This window comes from Ambystoma mexicanum, chromosome 9 (genome assembly GCF_040938575.1).
Source record: "Ambystoma mexicanum isolate Mex_15411 chromosome 9, UKY_AmexF1_1, whole genome shotgun sequence".
Classification (NCBI taxonomy): domain Eukaryota; kingdom Metazoa; phylum Chordata; class Amphibia; order Caudata; family Ambystomatidae; genus Ambystoma; species Ambystoma mexicanum.
Window position 1 is genome coordinate 455,928,893 of NC_090931.1, and position 27,266 is coordinate 455,956,158.

The following is a 27,266-nucleotide window of genomic DNA, read 5'->3' on the forward strand; positions in this document are numbered from 1 at the left end:
TATGCAGAAAACCCCCATTCATCAGTCCTAGCTGTCACTCAAACATGCTAAGTGGTGAGCCGGGCGGCTCACCACTGGGCCATTCACACCAGAGTGCGACTTGAGTTGCCAAGGCAACTCATCCAGGGTGCCTAAACCCCCTCCCACGCCCCCTGTGGTACCAAGACAGAGTGGCACCACTTTTGGAGGATCCACTGCCACAAGCCAAAACTCGCTCGAGGGGCCTGAACAGTGCCCCCTCGAACAACAGACCCCGGGGCAATCGAATTGCCCCGACCAGTACGTCCACAATATGATGGTTTGTACTGGTTCTGTTCACAATTTAAGACTAGTAAAGCCAATGGTGACTTTACATGCCCTGGGAGACAGTAGTCAGTCCCAGGGTATGGAGTCTATGTTTGTGGGTCGCTACAACACACCTGGGTTACTGCACGGAGCATGCTGTGCAACCCACATACCAAAAAAACATGAAGCCCTATGGGGTAAAGGACCCCATAGCCCATAAAGCACATACAAAGTCAAAGGAACACCTCAAATCATGTCTAAGAGTGGGAGAAAAAGAGTCTCACTCTTAGCAGGAGAACAACATAAACCCCAAAAATCCAGCAATGCTGCTGTGGGACTAACTAGGTTTGGGAAATTAGCCTTAACAGAGAATTCTCCCTAACAAGGGGCGTACCAATTGCGGAAGCCCTTGGTCCTGTCCATGTTGAATTTAGGGCACGCCTGACATCCAGGCAGTGCAGCACTCTCTGTGCTTCATCCTTGGAATCGGGAAAGAACATAGGAAGGACTATTTCCTCGTTCAAGTGAAATGCAGAAGGAACCTTGGGCAGAAATGCCGGGTGCATCTGCAGGACTACCTTGTCCTTGTGAAAGGTGGTATATGGTTCAGAGGCGACCAGTGCTTGAATCTCACTGACTCGCTGGGGTAAGACCGACTAGTAAGGCCGTCTTGATGGTGACAAGCCTTATGTCCACAGACGCCATTGGCGCGAATGGTTTGTGCGCAAGGCCGCCTAAGACTATATTAAGGTCCCACACATGGTGCGGTCTCTTGACGGGCGGGTAGAACCTAGTGAGACCTGTCAGATGTTTCTTGACGATAGGGTTGGAGGAGAAAAAATTCCCTTCCTCCGAGTTCTTGTAAGCCCCAATGGCTGCAAGGTATGTACGGCAGGTGTCGACCTGTACTCCCAAATGAGCGAGGTGTTCCGAAAAAGAGTACGTCTTCCAAATTGCAGGCCAAGGGGTCAATTCCTTTGGAGTCTGCCCAGTGGCAGAACCTAGTCCATTTGCTCTTGTACTGGGCCCTGGTGGCTTTGCTCCTGGAGCCCTGTATGATCTCCAGATTGGCCTCTGAGAGGCTAAGGTGCCGAAGCGTTACCTGCTCAGGTACCACGCTGCGAGGGCTAGTTTCCCTTGCGCTGGATGGATGATTCTGCCCCCCTGCTGCGCCAGAAGATGTGCTGGGCCCGTCGGAAGGTGTATAGGTGTCGCCTCCGAGAGGCTGAGGAGCTCCGAAAACCATGGCCGGCCACCATGGAGCTTTCAGAATGATGCAGAGTCGGTGGGACTCCTTGATCTTGCAAATTACTCTGTGTATCTGTAGGTATTTGGAAATGGGAAGACCAGCCTTCAACACTTTAGACATACTGACTTTTATTTGCAGAAACAACAAGCTTCTTTAATTCTGGGGAAAATGGGGGACAACATTCCGTTTGCTTTTCTTTCTCTAAAAGGTGAAGATACTGTTCACAAATCATTCTGTTGAGGATAACGGTGTTCTCCAAGAGATGAAACTCTATTGCCTTTTATTCTCTGGAAACTGTTTTCCTAGGGATCATTCATCATCAATTCCTCAAAGTCTCGTATTGTCTCTCAAGCCTCCCTATTCATTTCTCTCTAGTTCTCCAGAGATGAGGTCTCCAGCTCACATTCTCACTGGTGTTGGTTGTACTCCAGCCTCCTTGGCCCAGCCCCTCCCCTTGTTGGGAAGGCTTCCTGGACAACTGTTAGCACGGTCCTCTGCCTCTCTGTTCATTCAGTCTTCCTCTCATTCACTCGACGCTCACCTTTGTTTCCGGATGACAGAGGCCTCCAGCTGGGTCTCAAGTGCTGTTAGGGCCGTCAGCAGCAACTCTCTCACGGCTAACTTCTTCTTTGGGGATAAATGTCTTAGTAAGTCTCTATAAACGGGTTATAACAGGATAGGGCACAACGGGTGCAACTTGGACTACTGTTTCCTTATGGTCGGACGTCAATAGGCCCACTCATAGGCCACCTCCTCCTCAAGCCCCGGGCCCTCCTCCAACTCTTCCCTCTAATTCAAAAGACAAACACCAGAGACCTGCATCAGTAGGACATCCTTGGAATCTTTCTTGTTCTAGAGGATTACCATTGGTCCAATTGTCTGTCTCTCCCAGGTTGTAGCCTCCCTCCATTATGACCTCATCCCCCAAGGTCTCCCAGGTTGTAGCCTCTCTCCATTATTACCTCATCCGCCAAGGTCTGATTGGCTTCTTGCTAGAGGTCTTGTCCTGGCTCTGATCTTCCTTCCTTTCCACCGCCTTGTCACAGTATCAGAGAAGTGGGCGGAAAGGCATAGGCTTTAATGCCGCCCCACGGTAGTTGAAATGCGTCGCCCAGCGAGCCGGGCCCTGCCCTTGCCAGGATGCGAACTGGGGACACTTCTTGTTGTGCCAGGTGGTAAAGAGATCCACGTGGGGGTGACACCACCTCCTGAAGATTTACTGAGTAACGAGTTTGTTTAGCTGCCACTCGTAATTGTCCGCTCCCAGCCTGCTAAGCCTGTCCGCCTCCAGGTTGGATTCCCCCGGGAGGTGGACTGCCGAGAGGTAAATTTATTTTTCCAAGGCTCATTCCCACATGCTGATGGCCAGGCTGCACAGAGGAGGGGATCTGGTGCCTCCCCTGCTTGTTGACGTAGTACATGCTGGTCGAGATGTCTGTCTGGATGAGGACAACCTTCCCCTGAGGAGGGGGAGGAATGCTTTGAGCGCTAGCCAGATGGCATTCAGCTCCAACCAATTGATGTGGTATTCCTGCTCCTGTCGAGTCCAGGTGCAGTGGACCGGAGATCGTCCAGGGTGGCACCCCAGCCCTTGAGCGAGGAGTCTGTGGTGATGGTGGCCTGCGGAGGGGGAGGACGAAAGGGCTTGCCCATTCGTAGGTTGCAGTCCATGGACCACCAGGTTAGGTCCGGGTGGAGAATTGGAAGAACGTTGATCCTCTCTGATTGCGAGCCTCACTCCGGATTCCATGAAGCCGTAAAGTGCAGCTGAATCCTTCTCATCCTTAGTCTCGTGTGCAGCACCGCTAACAGATTTGCTGCTAGTAGACCCAGGAGATGTTGGTACCACCATGCCGAGGTCACTTCTCTGCTGAAGAAGTGGGCGGAGGCCCTCTGGATGGCCGAGATCTTGTCTTCCGACGGGAAAACCCTCTTGGAGTATGTGTCCCAGACGAGTCCCAGGAATGTCAGAATCTGCTTAGGGAGCAGCTGTGACTTCTTGAGGTTGAGCGAGAAGACCAGGTTGTGCAGTGTTTTCATTAGGGCATGGCACTGCCTCCGCAGATGTATCCCTGACAAGCCAGTCGTCGAGGTATGGGTAGATGTGGAGGCCCTGCGCTCTGAGGAGGGCTGCTACAGCGTTCATGAGCCTGGTAAAGACCCTGGGGGCTGAGTTGAGGCCAAACAGAAGGACTTTGTATTGGAAATGGTAGCCCATGATTCTGAACCGTAGGAAAGAAGGATGGGGCTGCCAAATTGGGACGTGCAAGTACGCGTCCTTCAGATCTAGGGAGCACATCCAGTCGCCCTTGTCCAATGTCTCGGCTATAAATGCTGGCGTAACCATCTTGAATTTTTGCAGGGGTAAGGAGAGGTTGAGGGTGGAAAGGTCCAGCACAACTCTCAGGCTTACCCGTGTCTTCTTCTGAATGGCGAAAATCCTGGAATAGAAGCCAAAGCCTTGCTGGGAAGCTGGATTTTCCTCCACTGCCTGGCTCTGTACGAGCAACCGGATCTCCGCCAGAAGAGTTGTTGTCCCAACCTGTGGGAGTGGAGGGGAGGAGGGAGGAGAGGCTGGGATGGGTAGGTGGACCACGTGGATACTACGGAGAGGATCCAGGGGTCTGTGAAATTCTGGCACCAGAAATGTGCGTAAAGAGCAAGCCTGCCCCCCACCGGAGACACGTGGACCCGAAGGGGCGTGTCATGCCTTCTTTCCCTCAGAGGCTGAGGAGGGGGTCTGGAAAAAGCCCTTACCTCCCCCCGCCCCCTTTTGTTGTTTAAGCCGGCTCTGGGATGACGAGCAGTCTGGCTACCTGGAGCTGCATTCATGGATGCCGTGGAACCCCCCATATGTACGACCCTTCTCTGAGCGCTGCTGAGATTGGGTGTTAGATTTGGGCGTGGTCTTTGTAAGAATGGACAAGGACTTTGGCGTTTGTTGTGAGCTGCTGTTCTGCTTGTCCAGCTTGTCGTCCGTAGACGAGTGGAAGAGGCCCCCCCCCCTCGAAAAGCAGATCTAGGATGCGCTCCTGGACGTCCAGGTTGAATTTCCTCGTCTGGAGCCAGGCCGTGCGCCTCATGCCTGTGGCAATGCAGATGGCACTGCCCCAGGTATCGATATGTGCTACTGTGGATTTCATGAGGTCGTGCGCCAGGAGCTTGGTCTCCGCTAGCCCCGCCTTAAAGCGAGATTGGCATTGGGAGGAGAGTTCCGGGAGGAGGTCTGCAATTTCCTGCCATAACCGTTGGTTGGTGGCAGCCAGCATGGCATCTGCGTTGGCCTGACGCAGCTTCAAGGAGGCGTTGGAGTAGATCTTCTTGCCGTAAGCCTCCAAGATCTTCTCCTCCTTGTCTAGCAGCGCCGCAGAGGACGAGGCTGAGGACAACTGAGGCTTGGAGTATAGTGATGCTGCAGCGATCACCGAGGAGTGTGGCTGAGGATGGGTCGAGAGCAACAGTGTAATCCCCTGCATCTGCCTGCCTTGGCGTCCAGGCGTCCGTTAACCGGCTGGACTGAGTGGGGCTTGAGCCAACTCTTCTTGGCCAGGGAGACATCGGTTTGCAGTGGAATCCCCGTGTTGGCAGAGGGGTATCTTGTGAGGACTTCAGCCAGAACCCCTTCTGCCAATTGTTCGACCTCGGGCTGAGGGAGGCCCAGGTACTCTGCCAGGCCAGCAAGACGTTCATGGAAGGCCCTACCTGAGGATGGTGTGTCCGGATCCTCTTCTTCCTCCATGTCCTGCGGATCCGGGCGATCTTGTGGAGGAGGAGCGGTAGATGGAGCCGGAGGCTGGGGTACAGAGACCGCAGCTGGAGGCTGAGGAGGCGGAGTTTGTGGAGCCAGAGGAGGCGGCTGCACCGGGGCCTGGGGGCCCGATGAAGGCTTCTGTGGTGCCTCTAGCATGGCGGGAAGGACTTCCCTGACAGCGTCCTTGATGATCGCCCCCAACTGTAGTGACCTCATGAGGCTGAGGAATTTGTCGAAGAGCACCTCCTCACTGGCCGAAGAGGTGGTAGGGGATACCGACGGGCAGTGGGGGACTGCTGGAGCCGCTGCGTACCATGTCCATTTGGACGCATGGGAAAGCTGCCCTGTGCATATGAAGGGTAGACTGTAGGCCACGTACCTGGTTGCAACCAGTCCCACCTTGACACTCATTCTTCGCCGAATTCATGAAGTGGCATTGGACGGGTGTTCCGGATTGGCGCGGCGGACATTTTGTCGAGCTGCCTGCCACGTGCCTGCAACGTGCTGCCCAGCCCACTGGGTCTGGCCTTGTCCAAGACTCTCGCATGTGGATCAATGGGCCTACCCTGCTCCTCGGGTCTCGGCCCAGTAGGTGTGACACCCTCGACCCGGGGGTCGGTAGAGCTACGTTCAGGCGCCCCCTCAGACTTATTGCCGGTATTAGGGAATAGCCCCTCAGATGTATTGCCGGTGTTAGGGTGTAGCCCCTCTGCCATCACGCCGGGCGGAGCCTCTCAGGGGTAAGCCCGGTACAAGAACCTTCTTGTCCCTCGACACTGCGTCTGGGAGGATCCGAGGACCACTCGACCCGAGGGCCGGTAGCTGTAGCAGCCTCGGTGCACGTGCCGGTAGAAGGACCTGGCCGGTCCATCCCGCGCAGGAGTGCCCTTGAGAAGGAGTCTCCCTTGCGGGGTACGCTGGAATATATCGGCCCTACCTTGGACCTGGGACGATGCTTCACGGAGTTCTTAAGATCCTCTGGAGGCGACTTCTGGAAGAGCTCCCTCCACCTGGCTAGTCTGTTCTTCAGAGCATTCGAGGACAGCAAGTCACACGCCGAACATGATTGCCAACCGTGGTCTGGGCCAAGGCAACGTAGGCAGAGGGCGTGGGGGTCTGAAGTTGGGAAGAGCCTGTTGCAGGATGGACACCTGCTGAACCCTGTAGAAGTCGACATGCGCCGGGGAGGAGCGCGACGCCTGAGGACCGAGTACCTGATAGAAAAGACAAAAACGATAAAGAGAAGAGGTATCCCTGCGTGGAATTACATGGCCGAAGCCAAACCCAGGAGCGCTGGTGAATTCGTCCCATTCCCGTCGATGCAGAAAAGGGGACTGGGGTGTGGCGCCGGAGGGAGGGGTCAGGGCAGCGCATGCTCCCTCGGCTGCATCTCTAAATTTAATGGGGAAGAAGGTTTTTTTCTGGGGAAAGAGGTTCCGTCTCCCATCCCTTGCAAGGGACGCCCATACAGTATGGAGGAAAGGGGACGGGATATAAGAGTATGCTGCTGATGCTTTATCTCGTTAAAATATGCAGGAATTCCGGCACTGGCTGAGGACGTGATGACTGTTTTTCCAGAGAAACGTTGGAAGCTTGGTGCCCTTTGTTGGAGCCTCTTATTGGGTACTCTTTGTCTAAGAAAATGAAATCGTTCTACGAGAAGCTTTCAGGGAGTTCAGAGAATTTTTCAGGGAGTGGGGGTTTGGGGATGTGTTTCACAAGAATGCCGTGAGATGGCGCCTGGGCCACTTGCAAGCACAGGGGGTGTCTGGAGGAACTGCTAGGGAGGAAGGTGGCAGCCGCACACGCTTCTTTGCTGGGTTGCACGATTTTGGGGTAAAGAGAAGATTGGCAGGATGGAAAAGGGTGAAGGTGTCGTAGAAAGACACAAGGAGGCCTTTGGAGCCCCAAAGACTAGATGCTATGGTCCAGGGATTGTGGGGGTTCTGTAGGAACGGATACAAGGCGACAATGTTTTGGGTAGGGTTTGTCAACGTCTTCTTTGGGACGAGATTGTGGGGAACTCCACAAGGGATATGGAAGGGGGATCGGTTTTTGCTGGCGTGGTAATCATGGATGGGGTTGTCCTTCAGTTGTGGCTAAGGAGTTACAAGACAGATCAACAAAGGAAAGGGGCCAGGGTGTTTCTTGAAAGACATGTCAAGGCGCATATTTGACCCATAAGAGGCATGGTGGACTTTTTCATTCTCACGGTTGCAGCGGGCGGTCTGCTCTTTCTTTATCAGGACGGGTCAGCGGTTTCCAGTTTTCAATTCCAAAGGGTGTTCAAGAAGGCCTTAGAGGAAGCCGGGATTCGGGATCTGGGTTTCACCCCACATTCTTTTCAGATTGGTGCAGCCACTACGGTGGCAGGGCTGAGGTTGGAGAAGGAATGCATTATGAAGATCGGGCTTTGGAAGTCAGGGACATTTAAAGGTTACATTGGGCCAAATTTACCTTTCTGGCTTCAGACAGGAAACATGCCCCTGGGAATACTAGGGTATGGCTCATGGGTTGATCAACTTCCTGCAGATCTAGGGTGCTCCTTGTGGTCTGTTTGCTGTTTAGGGGGGGGGGTCTTCAAATTCTTGCGTGCAGTGGGTTATAACATTTTGCCTAATGGTTTTTCTCTCTTACCCGTGTCTCTTAGAAGATGCTATCCAAGAGAGTGGTGTGGATCCAGGGGCCACTCCATCAGGAGGATTGAAAGGAAGGTGCACGAACGTCCAAAGCTGCTGACGCGCTCCAGGTGGATGTATTTTGGATTCTACGACAAGACAGGAGGCGAGCATTATGCTTCAACTTCTTTTATTACTACTCCTCGGCAGTTTCAACAACTATAACAAAACTTCTGAAAAATGTCCAAAGTGACCTTTATTTCCTTGAACTACAACTCCCATAGTCTCTGTAGTCCATCTCCACACCAACTCAGCTATGACCACATCCTGTCCCCGAGCTCCTCCTCCTCTTTTACTGCTCTACAAGCAGATAAGTACTATTTTGTCACCTCTTCATAATATGATCTCTAATGTCATTTTATTTTGCAGGGGTACTTAGGAAAGAAATGCTATGCAGGGACATAAGCAGTATTGCTAGCAGGTCAGCAGTTCGAATTGTGAGGAATATATATATTCAATGAAAAAACTTTGTTAAAGGGACATTATGGTTAAGTTGCACTAATAAAAACCTATGAAATTCAATGAAAAAACGTTGTTAAAGGGACGTTATGGTTAAGTTGCGCTACTAAAAACCTATGAAATTCAGTGAAAAAACTTTGTTAAAGGGACGTTATGGTTACATGTAAAACCGAAAAAAAAACTTGAAATTCGCCAGTTATGCTAAGCGAAGCAACCATAACTCGCGCCACCACCGTGCACTGCTAAAACACCCACGACATTAAAGATGACATCACAAATGTCATTGATGACATCACTGATGACATCACATGTCTGGCTCACGCTTTATTTCTTTACTGACAAATCTAGGGCACATGGTTTTATTCAGTAGCAGGCAGGAAATAACAATTGAAAAAGGTACTATATTTGTAGAGTTATACCTCAAGTATATTTTTATAGAAATGTTATTAGGGTCCAGTCATATCATATGAAACATATACATAAGGGAAGACACAGGCTTGAAAGACAGTTATCCTTTCTGTGCATGAACATAATCAGTAGAATTATCAGCACTTTCTGATAGTTCTGTTTTTTTTATTACTGTACTTTCCCTGTATATGCTCATATTTGTATACATTGTACTCACACTACTTTCCTTAGGGTCCAGTCACATCATGTGATACATATACATAGGGTAAATAGCAGCTTTGAAACAGAGCAATCATTGATTTGCATAAAGATAATCAGTTAGGTTATAAATTCTTTCTGCTACTACTTCTGCTTTTTTGCTTACTTCACTTTCCCTGTATATACCCATATTTGGATGTGTTATTGTGTCTTTGTGTTTTGTCTGTAATAATTAAATTATGTAATACGTGGGTTTTATTAGCTACTTATTACGTATTTCACAGTACACAAAACTTTAATAAGAAAACAGTTATCATTTCATTATTCAACATATCAACATTATGAATATTATACCTTTATTATTTATTCTGCACACAATGCCTATGTTTCTGCATGAGTAGCTTAGTATACTGGATAGAACTTCATAATAGAATGCTATTTATATCAATGCATTGCTTAATGCACTAATTAGCTCTTGATATTTATTCCAATGATCTTTGACACTTTTTTCTCAACATTATAATAAGAATCCCTTGTACAGACATTTCATGAAAAGTAAATGCATATGTGATGTCATCAGTGATGTCATCAATGACATTTGTGATGTCATCTTTGATGTCGTGGGTGTTATTCATAGCAGTGCACGGTGGTGGCGCGAGTTATGGTTGCTTAGCTTACCATAACTGGCGAATTTCAAGGGTTTTTTGGTTTTACTTGGAACCATAACGTCCCTTTAACAAAGTTTTTTCATTGAATTTCATAGGTTTTTATTAGTGCAACTTAACCATAATGTCCCTTTAACAAAGTTTTTTAATTGAATTTCATAGGTTTTTATTAGTGCAACGCAACCATAACGTCCTTTTCAATAGATGAAGACCACTAGCATCCTAGGTCCTCAAAGTGGGAACCCCGGGTGGTAAAAAAAAAGATTTTTACCAAGATGGCCACCATGGAAAGAGAAGGCAGGGTGTAAAAAGAGAACACAACAGGGCATCAGCGGAGGGTGGGGGGGGGGAAGGAGGGAGAGACAGGGCATGAGCAGGGAGTGGGGGGGAACGGAGGTAGACACGGGCCATGAGCGGGGGGTGGGGGGAAAAAGGAGGGAGACACGGGCCCTGAGTGGGGGGTAGGGGAACAGTAGGGAGACACGGGGCATGAGCAGGGGGTGGGGGGGAACAGGGGAGACACGTGCGTGGGCATGAGCGGGGGGTGGGAGGAACAGGGGAGACACGTGGGCATGAGCAGGGGTTGGGGGGAAACAGGGGAGACAAGGGGCATGAGCGGGGGTGGGGGGGAAAGGAGGGAGACATGGGGCAGGGGTGGGGGGGAACCGGGGAGACACGTGGGCATGAGCGGGGGGTGGGGGGAACAGGGGAGACACAGGCCATGAGCGGGGTGGTGGGGGGGAAAAGGAGGGAGACACGGGCCATGAGCAGGGGGTGGGGGGGAACAGGGGAGACACATGAGCATGAGCAGGGGTGGGGGGAACAGGGGAGACACGTGAGCATGAGCGGGGGTGGGGGGAACAGGGGAGACGTGGGCATGAGATGGGGGTGGGGGGGACAGGGGAGACACGGGGCATGAGATGGGGGGAACAGGGGAGACACGGGGCATGAGCGGGGGGTGGGAGGGAAGAGGGAGACAAGGCATGAGCGGGGGGGAACAGGGGAGACACGTGGGCATGAACGGGGGTGGGGGAGACAGGGGAGACATGTGGGCATGAGCGGAGGGTGGGGGAATAGGGGATACACGGGGCATGAGCGGGGGTGGGGGGAACGGGAGAGAGACAAGGGGCATGAGCGGGGGTGGGGGGAGCGGGAGGGAGACACGGGGCATGAGTGGGGAGGAACAGGGCACACACGGGGCATGAGCGGGGGTGAGGGGGACAGGGGAGACACGGGGCATGAGCGGGGGGGTGGGGGGGAAGGAGGGAGACACGGGGCATGAGCGGGGGGTGGGGGAACGGGAAGGAGACACGGGGCATGAGCGGGGGTGGGGGGTACAAGAGGGAGTCACAGGGAATGAGCGGGGGGTGGGAACAAAAGAGGCACTGGGCATGAGCAGGGGGTGGGGGGGAAAGGAGGAAGACACGGGGCATGAGCGGGGGGTGGGGGCAACAGGGGAGACACGGGCATGAACGGGGGTTTGGGGGAAAAGGAGGGAGATACGGGGCATGAGTGGGGGGGAACAGGGGAGACACAGGGCATGAGTGGGGGGGAACAGGGGAGACACAGGGCATGAGTGGGGGGTGGGGGGAAAAGGGGAGACATGGGGCATGAGCGGGGGGTGGGGGGGAACAGGGGAGACACGTGGGCATGAGCAGAGGGTGGGGGAATAGGGGAGACATGGGGCATGAGCGGGGGGTGGGGGGAAAAGGAGGGAGACACGGGGCATGAGCGGGGGTGGGGGGAACAGAGGTAGACACGGGGCATGAGCGGGGGGTGGGGGGGAACAAGAGAGAGACACGGGGCATGAGTGGGGGTGGGGGGGAACAAGAGAGACACGGAGCATGAGCAGGGGGTGGGGGGCACACGAGGGAGACACAGGGCATGAGCAGGGGGTGGGGCGACAGCAGGAGGGAGACAGGGCATGAGCGGGGGTGGGGGGTAACACGAGGGAGACACGGGGCATGAGCGGGGTGGGGGGAACAGGAGGGAGACACAGGGCATGAGCGGGGGGTGGGGGTAACACAAGGGAGACACGGGGCATGAGCGGGGGTTGGGGGGAACAGGGCAGATACGGGGCATGAGCGGGGGGTGGGGGAACAGGAGGGAGACACTGGGCATGAGCGGGGGGTGAGGGGCAACACGAGGGAGACATGGGGCATGAGCGTGAGGGTGGGGGTACAGGAGGGAAACACAGGGAATGAGTGGGGGGTAGGAGAACACGAGGGAGACACGGGGCATGAGCAGGGGTGGGGGGCAACAGGAGAGACACGGGGCATGAGCAGGGGGTGGGGCGACAGCAGGAGGGAGACAGGGCATGAGCGGGGGTGGGGGGTAACACGAGGGAGACACGGGGCATGAGCGGGGTGGGGGGAACAGGAGGGAGACACAGGGCATGAGCGGGGGGTGGGGGTAACACAAGGGAGACACGGGGCATGAGCGGGGGTTGGGGGGAACAGGGCAGATACGGGGCATGAGCGGGGGGTGGGGGAACAGGAGGGAGACACTGGGCATGAGCGGGGGGTGAGGGGCAACACGAGGGAGACATGGGGCATGAGCGTGAGGGTGGGGGTACAGGAGGGAAACACAGGGAATGAGTGGGGGGTGGGAGAACACGAGGGAGACACGGGGCATGAGCAGGGGTGGGGGGCAACAGGAGAGACACGGGGCATGAGCGGGGGGTGGGGGGTACACGAGGTATACACGGGGCATGAGCGGGGGGTGGGGGAACACGGGGCATGAGCGGGGAGTAACATGGGAGACACGGGGCATGAGCGGGGGGTGGGGGGAATGGTAGGGAGACACGGGGCATGAGCGGGGGGTGGGGGGGAACAGGGGAGACACGGGGCATGAGCGGGGGGTGGGGGAAAAGGAGCAAGACACGGGGCATGAGCGGGGGTGGGGGGAAACACGGGGCATGAGCGGGGGGTGGGGGAACGGGAGAGAGATCCGGGCCATGAGCGGGGGTGGGGGAACGGGAGAGAGACAAGGGGCATGAGCGGGGGTGGGGGAGCAGGAGGGATACACGGGGCATGAGCGGGGGTGGCGGGAGGGAGACACGGGGCATGAGCGGGGGGTGGGGGGAACAGGGGAGACACGTGGGCATGAGCAGAGGGTGGGGGGAATAGGGGAGACACGGGGCATGAGCGGGGGTGGGGGGAACAGAGGTAGACACGGGGCATGAGCGGGGGGTGGGGGGAACAAGAGAGAGACACGGGGCATGAGTGGGGGTGGGGGGAACAAGAGAGACACGGAGCATGAGCAGGGGGTGGGGGGCACACGAGGGAGACACAGGGCATAAGCAGGGGGTGGGGCGACAGCAGGAGGGAGACAGGGCATGAGCGGGGGGTGGGGGTAACACGAGGGAGACACGGGGCATGAGCGGGGTGGGGGGAACAGGAGGGAGACACAGGGCATGAGCGGGGGGTGGGGGTAACACAAGGGAGACACAGGGCATGAGCGGGGGTTGGGGGGAACAGGGCAGACATGGGGCATGAGCAGGGGGGTGGGGGGAACGAGAGAGATACGGGGCATGAGCGGGGGGTGGGGGGAACAGGAGGGAGACACTGGGCATGAGCGGGGGGTGAGGGGCAACACGAGGGAGACATGGGGCATGAGCGTGAGGGTGGGGGTACAGGAGGGAAACACAGGGCATGAGTGGGGGGTGGGAGAACACGAGGGAGACACGGGGCATGAGCAGGGGTGGGGGGCAACAGGAGAGACACGGGGCATGAGCAGGGGGTGGGGGGTACACGAGGTAGACACGGGGCATGAGCGGGGGGTGGGGGAGCACGAGGGAGACACGGGGCATGAGCGGGGAGTAACATGGGAGACACGGGGCATGAGCGGGGGGTGGGGGGAATGGTAGGGAGACACGGGGCATGAGCGGGGGGTCGGGGGGAACAGGGGAGACACGGGGCATGAGCGGGGGGTGGGGGAAAAGGAGCAAGACACGGGGCATGAGCGGGGGTGGGGGAACGGGAGAGAGATCCGGGCCATGAGCGGGGGAACGGGAGAGAGACAAGGGGCATGAGCAGGGGGTGGGGGAGCAGGAGGGATACACGGGGCATGAGCGGGGGTGGCGGGAGCGGGAGGGAGACACGGGGCATGAGCGGGGGGTGGGGGGAACAGGAGGAAGACACGGAGCTTACTATGCAGCGCACTGATGCAAACGATAAACAAAGATGGCGGGCGTCTCTCACAATACAACGCACTGCATGCTTCACCGCAGCCAATAGGAAAGCACGTCAGATGACCGCGGACATCACGCAAGCAGCTTGCCCAATCTCCGTCCTGTCCGCGGACAGAACAGGGAAGTGTGTCCGCGAAGCGGACACAGATATCACTAATTTTTTTCACTTACATTTTTGTCATTTTTAAAAAAAAAAACGACTGGAAGCATTTACACCAAATAATAAAAAGCACGCTTTTGGTGTAAATCCGTCCAGCGGTTTGGGCTGTAGGTGTGAGCAAAGTTTTTTTCCATTATGTCTATGGGAAAAAAAGAAGTTTTGGGACCCCCCCTATAACTTTGCCCCCCCTGGACCAAACCTCACTAAACCTTGCAAAACAATTCAGAGTGGGCCATATACTTTTTTTGCAAAGTTTGGTGAGGATTCGTCCACGGGGAGCGAAGTTATAAGCCACCCCAAAAAGTGCTCTTCCTATGGAAACAGCAACTTAACCATAACTACATGGCCACTACCGTGGCCATGTAATATATATATATATTGCTTATTTGAGTAGGAAGGATGGCGCGCCTTCGGCAACATGAATAGGAGCGACTGCGGTGAGTTCCGGAGCCGCGCCATTAGCAAGTAAGTCATTTTGCTAATCTCCGCAGCGGGTGGCCCCATGCCATATTACTGGCACGTTAGGGGTTAGGCGCCGCCACGGAGCTCAGCGTGCAGCTGAGAGGCCTCGGTTTTACAGAGAGGCAAAAGAAGAACGCCCCAGGCTCCCACCCTTGGGGAGGCGGAGCCAGAGCCTCTTCAGCACCGTAATCGCATTTCAATCTGCGACACGGCAGTGAGAGGAAGCCGGCCCCGGCGGTGAACATCCCGCTCATATCGAGAGCATTTGAAAGGGATATATTTATTATCACATCGCTGCGACGCGGCCCAACAAACAGGGAATCAGCTGTGAATCGGATCGGTCCGCGAGGGGAAGTAAACCCCTCCTCTTACGAGCAAGGCAGATTTTAGCCTCATCAGGCACACGGAGCCTCGCCTAAGAGGCAGCCTACATTCAGCCTAACGCAGGCAGTGAAAAGATAGTAGTCCGGTGCAGCCACAAGTATACCAAAAAAAAAAAAAATTCAAAGAAATAAGAATAAAAGATCATTAAAATAATATAAATAAGAAGCATACAGATATCAGACCAAGCAGCATGGGCGTTCCAATACACCGTCACAGGTACCAGGCACACAGCACACTCCCGAGGAGGTCGGAGTTCGAATGGAGCAAGGAGGAGCAGTCCCTAGATCTCGCTGCCAGTTTTAAGGAGGAGCTGGGAAATTCGCTGATCGATGCAGTGGCACAAGGGGTGAAAGCCCTGCAAGAAAGGCTGGAGACTCTGGAGGCAATGCTGAACCAGCCCAATGATAGCACCAAAGAGACTGTACGCACGCCCACAGAACCCTCAGAGACCGGGTCTAAGGGGAGTAGTCAGGCCCGAAAGAGGAAATCTGCTGGCAAACCAGCACCAAAGAGACTGTACGCACGCCCAGAGAACCCTCAGAGACCGGGTCTAAGGTGAGTAGTCAGGCCCGAAAGAGGAAATCTGCTGGCAAACCCCAGGGCCCATTTGATGGGGCAAAAGAAAAGGCCCCAGAGGTTGCCAACGCCTTCGCAAAGCTCAGGGACACCTATTTGCAGCACCAGGCAGTGCCAAACCTCACAACCCCCACTACAGGGGAAGAAAATTGTGGAGAAGATGGCCCAGGCCTCGGAAGAAGAGCCGGCAGAGGGAGACAACTCATCACAGGAGGGAGAGGAGAGAAGGGAGGAAGATTGGGCTAAACCCAGCGGGGGAAAGAGAGCCCGCAAGGTTCCTCCATACTGTATGGGCATCCCTTCCAAGGGACTGGAGACAGAACCTTTTTCCCCAGAATAAAACCTTCTTCCCCTTTAAATTTAGAGGCATGCATTGCCGAAGAGGATCAGGAGCACATGTTTGACCCGGACAGTATCCGGAACCCAAGATCCTCAGACTGGCAACCGTCTCCCAGAGTTGCGCAATACATGACAGTGAGATTGAGGAAGGCACTAGACAAGGAAGTTAGACAACGCGTACGTGCAGAATGTCCTTGGCCAGACCTTCCCGGGAAGGTGGCGGAGACCCCCCCGAGCTGGATCCTAAAATGCTGAAATGTGTGTCCAAGCAACACCCCCACAAGGGTATTGACAGATCGTGGAAGAGCTGCCAAGAGAAAGTGCTGGATTTGACAGGCCCTCTCGTGAAGATTATGGATCTAGCGGAGAGAGCTAAGGATACGGGGAGGAAGTGGACCCCGACGCCTTAGCAGACTGGGCACAGAGAGCCATCTGCTTTCTGGGGAATGCTAACTGCGCTATTGCCTCAGAGAGAAGGAGAGGTCTGCTGCTCAAGATCGACCCGAAGCTGGCGACCTCGCTTCATACGAAGCAGGAGAGGCAGCACAAGGCCTCCTTTTTGGAGAAAACTTTGAGAAGGAGATGGGCCGGTTTGTCGGTACTTACACTTCATTGGAGAAGGCGCAGGCCTCCATTCGGAAGATATTCCCGAACAGAGTTTGTGCCAGGACCGGCTGCTTTAGGGGTCGTGCAGCTGGTCACAATCAAGGAGGGAGAAGACCCCCCCCCAATCCCAGAGCACAGTACTGGGAAAACAGACAGCAGGATGCTTTCTTTCCGGCCAGGAGTCGTACCCCTAGAGGACGCATAGGAAGAGAATCCAGTCGAGGCCAAGGATTTAGACCAGGTGAGAGCAATATCTTACCCTCCTGTTGGGGGGAGGACCAGTATGTTCTGGGCAAATTAGCGTGCGCTTTCCAGTAATGCTTGGATTTTGCAAACCGTAAGAGGCCTTCAACTAGAGTTTATAGAACCGCTGGTGCAGGCGCGCTGGCCTAGCACACACAGAGCAAAGGTGCCTAGATTGCGAGCTATCCCAACTAGCCCTCTGCTTTATAAGCAACATGTTTCTAGTGCACAGAAAAGAGAAGGTCGGCCAGTGATAAATCTGAAAGAATTTAACAGATGGATCGTCTACCATCATTTCAAAATGGAAGGCATTTATCAGCTCAGAGACTCCCTGAGAGAGGGAGACTGGCTGACAAGACTGGACCTGAACGATGCCTACCTGACGATCCCAGTGCAGGTGAGCTACAGAACGTTTCTAGCTTTTTGCTGGAGCAAGCAGTTCTGGTTATTCAAGACGATGCCCTTCGAGCTTGCGTCAGCGCCCTGGGCTTTCACCAAATTGATGAAGCCAGTGGCGGCTGCGATTTGAGAGAAAGGTATAAGATTGATCATATACCTGGACGATCCGTTACTCCTGGCAGAAGACCGAGAAGCACTAATATATCAGACGAGATGGGTACAAGACCTGCTCTAGTCCTTGGGGTTCATAGTGAACGTGGAAAAATCAGACACCATGCCGGCACAAAGGCTAGAGTTTCTGGGATTTATCCTAGACACCAAGAGAGCTACTCTGGAGCTTCCAGCACGGAAGATACGACATATCAAGAGGGAGATCAAAGGATGCCTGAGAAAGCAGGTGATTTCCTTCAGAGTCCTAGCAAGGATAGTAGGACTGTTAGCCTCCATTCAGGCCATATTTCCAGGTCCTTTACACTATCGAGTGCTACAGAGGCTGAACATGAGATACTTGCAGCAAGGTTTGAAGTATCAACAGCAAGTGCCTTTGGACCCAGAGTCCATCACGGAACTGGAATGGTGGTTGCAGAATATGGACGCTTGGAATGGGTGTGCCATTTTCGGGGACCGGCCAGCCTTGATCATAGAATCAGATGCCAGCCGACTAGGCTGGGGGGCAAGATGCGGAAATCTGCAGACAGGGGGCAAGTGGAGCGAAGAGGAGCTTTGTCTTCACATAAACTGCCTAGAGCATCTGGCGGTATCTTTCACAATCAAAGCGTTTACGAGAGACAAGGTGGAATCATGTGCCCTGCTGAAGATGGACAACATCTCGGCAGTCCGATACATAAATCACCTAGGAGGAACAAGGTCCAAGTTGCTGGCCGAGCTGGCGATTGACTTTTGGCATTTTTGCCTGCAGCCAGGAACGTCAAAGACAGCATAGTATCTGCCTGGGGCACTGAACGTAGTGGCCGACTGTAGTAGTACCTTACGGACTCCAGCGATTGGAAGCTGGACCCAACAGTGTTTCAGATGCTGGATCGGAGGTGGGGTCCAATGCACATGGATCTTTTTGCGTCTTGCCTCAATACGCAGACAGCAGATTACTTCAGCTGGAGGCTGGATCCAGGAGCTCGAGGAACGGACTCATTCCTGCATAGTTGGTCGAGCGACCTACACTACGCTTTTCCTCCCTTCATGATGCTGAGCAGAGTTCTAGCGAAGTGTCAGAGGGCGCGAGCAGAGTTAATTTTAGTAGCACCGCTATGCAAGTCACAAGTGTGGTTCCCAACAGATGGAGCTCGCAATAGACCTGCCGAGAGTGCTCCCCGAAGGACACCACCTGCTCACCGACCCAGCTGGGTTGTGTAATCCTCAGAGTGAGAGGGAGACACCCGCTCATCGTGTGCAGGATATCAGGAGACGCTGGGCGCTGCTAGGCATTTCAGTGCAAGCTGCAGAGCTTATTGCAGAATCCTGGGCTTCTTCCACTAGGAGGAGCTACGACGCAGCTTGGGCCAAGTGGACTAATTGGTGTAAAGGGAGAAAGAAATCTTCATCCCATTTCAGCCCCTGTAGTGGCCATAATGAATTTTTTAGCGCAGTTATTGCAGGACGGAAAAGCCTTTCATACCATAGGATTGTACAGATCGGCGATTTCAGCAGGACATCTGCCGATTGAAGGAGTGCCAGCGGGAGAACAACCGGCAGTAGTAAGGCTCATCAGAGGAGCTAGATTTAAAGTGCCTCCAGAGCCTAGATATAATACATTATGAGACATGAAAGCGGTACTGCGTCTGTTGTAGAGCTGGCCAACGGACAGATACTTGTCCCTTAAGCAGTTGGCAGGAAAGCTGGCAATGCTGCGATTGTCTCGTATCCTGTAAGCATGTATCAGATGTCAGAGCACTGGAGATTAATAGGAAATCCTCTGGGCCAGAAGGAGTAACCTTTTCAGTAGTGAAAAGCACTAAGACAGGGACCTCAACGATTCATTATCCTTATTTTCCAAGTAATACCAAATGGTGTGTAGCGAGCTGCATTAAGGAGTATGAGAATAGGACCGCGGAGAGCAGAGCAGCGAGTACTACCCAGTTGCTCATAGCGCGTAGGAAGCCGTTTGGCGCAGTGACGACAGCTACCATTGCTAGATGGGTCAAGGAAGTGATGCAGGCAGCAGGTATTGACTTAAGGTATGGAGCTCACTCTGTAAGAGGCGCCATGGCCTCGAGGGCCTTTATGACAGGAGTATCATTGCAAGAGATTATGTTAGCAGCAGATTGGGCTAGTGATCGTACTTTTAAAGAGTTTTACTTTAAGCCAACTGAGAGTCTAGCGTTACAGTGTTGGGGAAGCTTTGAACAAGCATAATGCTTGCCTCCAGTCTTGTCATAGAATGAAGATTACCCCTGCTAGCTGCGCAGGGAGTATTCATTCTATTGAAGACTAGGAGGCGAGCATTCATTGCCTGCCCAAGCATGTATTGTTGATTATTATGTTCGGTAAAATGATAATGCATGGACCCTTATGTTCTGCTTTGTATTTTCCTTAGGAGAGGAGCAGAAGAATAATTTAGAAGGGAGGCTAGTCGCCAAGGTTCAAGCAGTTAGCCTGAGAAGTATCAGCGCTCCAGTTTTGAGTGGAAGAAGAAGTCTTTGCGCTGTTGGCGGGACAGAGTTATGGAATTTGAGTGACAGTTCAGAGCACGTAAAAGAGAAGAGAAGCTCAGGGACAGGATGTGGTAACAGCTGAGTTGCTGTGGGGATGGACTACAGAGACTATGGGACTTGTAGTTCAAGGAAAGAAAGGTCACTTTGGAAATTTTTCTGAAGTTTTGTTATCGTTGTTGAAAATGCTGAGGAGTAGTAATAAAAGACGTTGAAGCATAATGCTCCCTGCACAGCTAGAAGGGGTAATCTTCATTGGTGTGGGGGGTGCATGTGGGTCGGACCGGTCCGACAGATCGTGGTGAAACAAAGCATGGGGTGCTGACTGCCCCACCCTGACCTGGGCTTTTTGCACATCAGGGAAATTATTTGGTGCCATTGGGGAGGGAAGGAGAGAGAGCTGAGGGAATGTTTGATTTCTCTCTTCTTCTGGTTGGGATGTTTCAGCCCAAAGGATGTGCTTGCTTGGTCCCAGATTATCCCTCGGACTCTGTGGGAGCAGCCGGGGTCGGCGCGGCACCTGAACTTTCAGCAATGAAATTGAATAATGAAGTGGCTCAGCTGCCATCTTGCCACGGGCGCTTAAGTATTGTGGCCAACAGGCTGGTGAGAGGGTCGGACAATTTTCACCAGGATGGTGTGCACTTGTTGGACAAGGGAACCAAACTGATGCTCAGGAACTTTTTGGCCTTCATTCGCACAGCATGGCAAGGGTTACCCCGGACTGGTGGGTTTGAGCCCATGTGGCAGGTGGGAGACCATATGCACATCGAGTTGCCCCTCCTAGGGACCCCGTGGGCCAGTAAGGTATTGTAATTATTTTTGATCATGCCGGACACCAGTTTCTAAGCGCAAGAGCAGGATTCAAAACTGTGTTGCGTTGCGTTGTCTTGCTTCCAAGACAAACGTGTTGCCTGTGAGCTCAGTGGTGAGGGCTGGCTGCCTCTCTCGGCGTACGTTTCTGTCAGATGGGGGACCCAGGTGGGGGTCGGGATCAGGAGGAAGTAGATGCAGGGGGGAGTATTGGCCTCCTGGTATTGCTCACGTAAAGAGGGCATGGCAGGGAGTCAGGCAGGTCGGAGGGCCTCACTGCCATCCACGGCCCAGGGGGGAGAGTTTATGCGCCACCTGTCAGAACACAAAAATTGTGAGATGTTTCTGTTGATAAATTGTGATGTCAAATGTATTTGGGTATTTGGGGGTTATTGGGTGGCATTTTGAGTGTGGAGTGTATTTTCTGAAAAAATAAAATGTTGCCGGGACTCTTGTCGATTTACATATTGGTGACCATGTAATGCTGAACATCAGAATTAACCTCCCAGTTAATCTGCATATGTTACACCCTAATCTATCTTTTCTTGAAGTTGACAGAGGGGGATCTGTCAGAGTTGCAGAGTGAAATTGACATGGTGGGCTGCTTGCAATATGGAAAGTCATTTGAATCGTTTAATACATTGATGCTGCAGTGCCTGATGGTGGTTTCTGGTAACAAAATATTGCTTTAGTTTGGGACTCCATTTCATGTCTCCGTTTCCAGGATAAGGGACGCTAAATGCCTCAAAAGACAACAATTTTGGGAGCTGGGCAAGGGCAAGGGAAAACTCTCAGATCGGAACTACCAGAAGGCTAAAAAAAACTGTTACTGGCATTTTCTGAAATCTATCAGGTTTAATAGGCTCCACAACGACAACTGGGCTACGAGGGAGAAACTTAGGTCTCACAGTTGGGTAAATTTCTGGTCTACCATTAACAAAAAGACGACTACTTCTGTGCCCTATTTGCTTTGTGTAATAACAGAGGAAACATGGGTAGGTTTTTTTTACTAACAAGTTTTCAAGTCCTGATGGGTATCTGACTCAGGAGATTTGTGCTCTGGAGACAGAACCCGATGTACACCTTTTTCATGGCTAGAGGATGTCGTGGTATGGACCATTAAGAAGTCGAGGGCCTCAAGGGCGCCAGGCCCGGATGGTCTGGCGCTGGTGGTTATTAAGAGTGATCCCCTTCGATGGGCAAGGGTTATGTGACCCCTGTTTAGAACTATATGGTAATCCAACTAGGTGCCTACACATTTTGGCGGAAATCAGTGATCATTCTAATACATAAAAAGGAAGACATAGTCGATTCTAACAATTCTAGACTGATAGCATTGTTAGATTCTGTGAGCAAAGCCTTTGCCACTCTCCTATTGAAAGAGCTCAACGATTTGTTTCGGAGCTTGGGGTCGATTTCAGGATACCAAGTTGAATTCGAGTTGGGCATGAGAACTATGCTGAACGTTACCAACATGGCTCATCTTAGGGCAATGATTAGAGGCGTAGGTCATGGTCCAGAATATATGGCCTCTCTGGATATGACGTCAGCCTTTGACAGTCAACCATGGTGTTACATGGAGAAAACTGTTGAGCGGGCAGGTTCCAACCAAATTAGTTTTATTAGTGAAACAACTACACACTGATCCATCTCTGATGGGGAGGCTAACGAGGGAAGGGCTATGTACAGGGCCAGTACCAACCCATGTGGGTGTTAAGCAGGGTTGCGTCCTGGCCCCTTTACTCTTTAATGCTTATCTTTCTGATCTAGACATGCTTTGGTCAGAGGACGTCACTTACCCAGTTAGAATGGGCTATCTGAAGCTCAACTGGATGGCATTTGCAGATGATTTTGTTATTTTCGATCGAACAGCAATCAGTCCTCAGAGAAAACACAATCTATTTTCCACCTCTGTAGAGAAAAGCAACTTGCTAGTTAACTGCTCAAAGTCTAAGGGGGGTCATTATTTCAAATGGCCAGAGACCAAAGACCATGTGTTGGGTCGCTGGAGAAAGTATTGTCGACACGCTACCTTGGCTATACCAATTTAAGTTCATTGGTGGAAATGGGGGACATGTTGAGGACAAAAGTAAAACAGTTTCTCAAAGCGGATTTAATAATCTTTGTAGATTCTCTCTTCTGCTACTTATTACATTTCACTTAGCAAAGGTAGAACCAATAGTTCTCTATGGCCTGGATTTATCATTACTGAAACGGGGAGTTATCCTTGATTCAATCCAAGGGATGGTGTGGAAAGTCTCTGAGCTTGCTGCTAAGGGCTTCCAAATGCAATAATCTGCCACGAGTTATGTCTGGTGTCTTTGAGCTCAAGATACTCATGGAGACAGTTGGGTAATTATGCAAAGATTGTTAGCCCACCTTTGCACTCATATGATGATTTGGGGGTCATTTGCCAGCATGAGACGGTTTATTTGTTGGCTATCTTCAAAAATGCCATGTGAACTCTCCTGTGTGAAATTAATTCAGATGAAGACGAGTTGGTGAATAGGCCAGCCCTAACCAAAGGTAAATTGTTCACGCTAAACTAGGGCAGAAAAATGTAAAAAAATTGGGTTCCCACTCGTTTTACAGGGAGTACGCAAACTTTCCCAGGAAAAGATATAATTTGTCTACATATATTTGTCTGTTTCCCTCACCAACTATGCAAAGCCTATACATGCGATTAAATTAAATTCATTGTCAACATTGGATCGTACTAGCAAATGGGGGAACAATCAGGCAGCGACTTCATCTTGCCGACTCTGTAAATAAACAACATGTACAGAAACCTTAAAACATCTAACGACCTTTTGTTCTAGCTTGACTAACGCAGAATCTTTTTTGGGGGACCTTCTTGGGATTGTAGGGTGAGTATTCGGGGGAACTATTTTGGGCCCTGTTAATGTGGGGGGGATAATACCTCACTCATTTTAGCAGTTCATAACTTCTTACATGAAATAAGAAAACTTAAGAATGCTGAGAATGTATGATGTTTTTATATTTCTAAGACTTTTTTTAATGATGTATTGTGTAATAATGTGTCAAATTATCTTTTTCTTTTCGTCTTTTTGTGAAAGGCTTGCTTTGTACTTTTGTTCAACAAGTCATAACACAATCAAGAAAATGAAAAATGGGTCTGTGTTTTTTAATCCAGAAAATTGGATCTGTATTTTTTTGCTCTTGCGCCGCCCCCTGCTAAGCCCATCGAACATCACATGCAATTGTCTAATCTTAAGTGACTGAACCAGCCAGTATAAACGGAAACCAGCATCAATTTCCATAGAATAAATGAAGACAGATTGAATAAATACATAAAAATGCAAGTGAAGAACAGTCAATACCCAAGCAGATTCCATTTAACATGCATTTAGCTTTAAAAACGAAACACGCATATTCCAGCCGAAAAACATGACACAGCGCATCATAGCAAAGCAAGTATAGCATACCAAACCTAAGCAGGTGTACAATTTCAAAGCAGCGTAGAATACAGACAATTCAGCAGAGTGCAGACACACTGCAAAACATGACACAGCTTAGCATATAAATAATAATGCAACCCAGCAACAACAACACTGCAAAGCTGGTGTGCCTAGATCTACCCCACTACACACACACACACACACAACACAGTCTGAAGACTATACCAATAACATATGACTGAGGATGAAATGAGTTGTACTATGACTTATATGGCAGTGTGCCACGCAACTAGGCAAGCAAACCATTACACTGAATATGCCCGGCTGTCCGTTCACCTAAAAGCTTTGAGTGACCAGCTGCGCCCCCACTCTCTTAGAGTTCTGTTCAGCACTCCCGCATCAGCGGCACACATTTTGAGAAATGCCTGAAACTGGAGATGGCCTGATTCCTGCCCAAAGGCAGCAAAGAATATAGATGTATACTACACAGAGATACCAATGTATTGTTGTACATTCAGTCAGCATAGCCAAGAACCTGTGCACCAACTTCGATAATGTCACCAATTAGCAACCAACAATGCTGTAGGTGGAGTGACAACGTAAATGCTATAAGTGCTGTGTAGATTTATTTTAAAAACATCAGTTATTCTTATTAAAGTTAGAACATTTCAGTAAGCACTGTTCTTACCTTTGGTGGGGCGTAAAACTCAAGCAGGAAGCGCTCCCCGTCCATGCGCACAGCTTTGCGGAGCAGCAAACGACACTTCTGCCACTGTGAGCTGCCCACACAGTTGGTGTCATCGGCCACCATATACCGTACTGTGCCCTCCCTCTGAATGTCCAGAAGCTCCACCTTGGCAGACTGAGTTTTGGAGAGCCGCAGTTTGCGGGACCATTTTTCACGTGGCTCCATGTGCTCCTTGGTGCCCGATGCCAAGTGTTCTCTGTCGGAGCGCCGAACCTGAGTGGTGTCCACGCCAGGCTCCGGGGACGATTTGCGATGCCACATCTCCTTCATGCCATCCACGACGCACAAGCTCATGTTCCGCAGCGAGAAACCTTTCTTAAATTTGGGCTTGGAGGTATCATGCACAGAGACGTCTTCGGAGCTGCGTGAGTGGCCATAAGAAGACACTTTGTGGACACGGGCCTGCGTCTGGCTGCAGTACCTATGTGAGCCGACAGCCTGCTCCATGCTGTCCAAAGACTCGGTAGAGGTCTCCTCGCGTCTCTGCAGAATGTCCCGCCCGAACGGCACCTGACAGTTCTGGAGGCCGACGAAAGGGACAATGTTGTACTTAGTTGGGGAATCCGAAACATAGACCCTGCAGACTTCAAAACTGAAGAAGTCCAAGAAATTAGCAGCAAAATGGTGGGAGAAGGAGGTCTCTGCCCCAGGGGTGTCGTAGTGTGGGTTCTCCTTCAAGAATTGGCAGAACTTCTGTGCAAAGTCCACGGCAGCCGACTGGGCGTGAAGCTCGCAGAACTCCTTCCAGTCAGGAAGCTGTGAGGAAGTCTCCTGACTGTCAGCATCACCATTCATGGCTGAGCCATTTCAACACTAGCAAACTGCAAGGCAAGCAGAGACAACGAAAGCATTACAATTTTTTTTAAAAGAAACTCAGTTTATCCCCTGCAGACAGTGCAGTTCAATGCCCATCCTACAATGCACTCGCATTCATGGCTCATACTACAATCCTATATTCGCTACATGTCACACCTGCATCTCCCCGCTCATAATGTTCTTTCACACCTCCTGCGTGGCACCCCAATGTGCTCCTCACAATGTACATCGGTGTACTCCTCACAAAAAGGCACTTTCTACTCGCACTGGATCAATTAAAAACCTAGAGCGCTCGTTCACCAAATGGGATAGACCATACAGCTAACACAGCTACATGACTCCAATCAAGGAAACAACTGTGCGATGAGTTGCTCCCAAAGAAGAAGGGATACACCTAGGCTAAATATTACCGGAGGCTAGCCTTTAAATGTTACACATTCTAATGAGACTACTCTCGAGCAGCTTCAATGTTACAAGCAGTTAACTTTTGCCTTCACGTCAGAAACCACATTCTTAAGGCCTGCTGTGAGAATGATCCACCGACTGCCCCCCCCCCTACCCTTCTAATCACTCCCATGGCATCCAAGGACTAACACCCCATAACGATTTCAATTGCCTAAAATGTATGCATAAGAATGCAGGTGCTAATAATGAAACGTTTTGCACTAGAAATGTATAGTAAAATCCCAAAAGGTTTTGGGTCTGGGTAGAAAGCTCACCTTAAGAAATGTTTTATTGAATGTGCTTGGAGCATGATGATGGATAAATGCCTGAAGGGGGAAAACAGAGGTTTATTTGCAACTTAAAAAGGTGAGGGGGTTGGCACCATTCTCGGATTACCAGCTGTCCTCAGTCCTTAAAAGTTGGTATGCAAAATTCAGTTTGGGTGTCCTCCCGTTGGCCATGGTTGCTGACAAGTGGACTAAGGGCCACTTCGCCTGTCCTTTCCGCTCTGATGTAAGCGACGAAGAAGAGCATTTCTTTCTCCTTTGCCCCCCTCATCGAGCTGGGAGGCTGCGTTTGCTCGGGCCATTATAGGCGCAGCAAAAAGTTACGTCAATCCCCCTGGCCCTTGCCGTTTTAAAATGCTGTTCTTCTTTGCCAGCTGTGAAAGCTGTTTCTGTATTCATATGGTCTGTTTTTAATAAGAAGTATTTTGTCTAACAATGTTTAATGATTTTAAATGGCTTTGGTGGGGTTATATTGTAAATGGTTTGGGGGATTTGGGGATTTATTGTCCGAGATCTAAACACGTTTTCCTCATTTTTAATAAGTATGTTTGTAATATTTGTGTTTTTGTTATGATCTTTTATAGCGTTTCTGCAGAAATAAAGATAATTAGTAATTGCTGGGCCCTTGTTAACTGTGCAGCCGCCAGCACCGTTTATTGTCTGTGTCCTGTCCTGCCAGGCTCTGTGGGTGACCCGGGTCAAGTCAATATAGCCCACATTTTTGGGGGAGGCTAAAGCCCGATCTGCCCAATGGTCGTTGCGCCAATGCAAAGGACCCTCGAAGCCTGATAAAACTGGAGAAGGGGAGTTCCACATTGAAGGGGGTAAGCAGAGAGTTTCGTTGATGCACACAAGTCCTGGAAGGAGAGTAGCTTGCATTGTGGGTAAAGCAGTCATGTAAACACTGCGCTGCACTCAGCTGAGAGCCAATGCATGGAACGAAAAGCAGGTGCGACACCATCACGTTTCTAACACTAATGGGATTCTAGCAGCCATGTGGTGCACACCCCGCCTTGGGC

General features: G+C 51.4%; 1 protein-coding gene across 4 annotated transcripts in view; it reads right to left on the bottom strand.

Annotated features, from left to right (window-relative positions):
- The window catches only part of SH2B2 (SH2B adaptor protein 2), an 880,732-nt gene that overhangs the window by 651,783 nt on the left and 201,683 nt on the right, over positions 1 to 27,266 (bottom strand). For all 4 annotated transcript variants that reach the window (XM_069614985.1, XM_069614983.1, XM_069614984.1 and 1 more), the window contains exon 2: positions 24,641 to 25,521. In XM_069614985.1, the coding sequence (XP_069471086.1) occupies positions 24,641 to 25,495 (855 nt within the window). In that variant the 5' untranslated portion in view covers positions 25,496 to 25,521. The remainder of the gene's footprint in view (positions 1 to 24,640; positions 25,522 to 27,266) is intronic.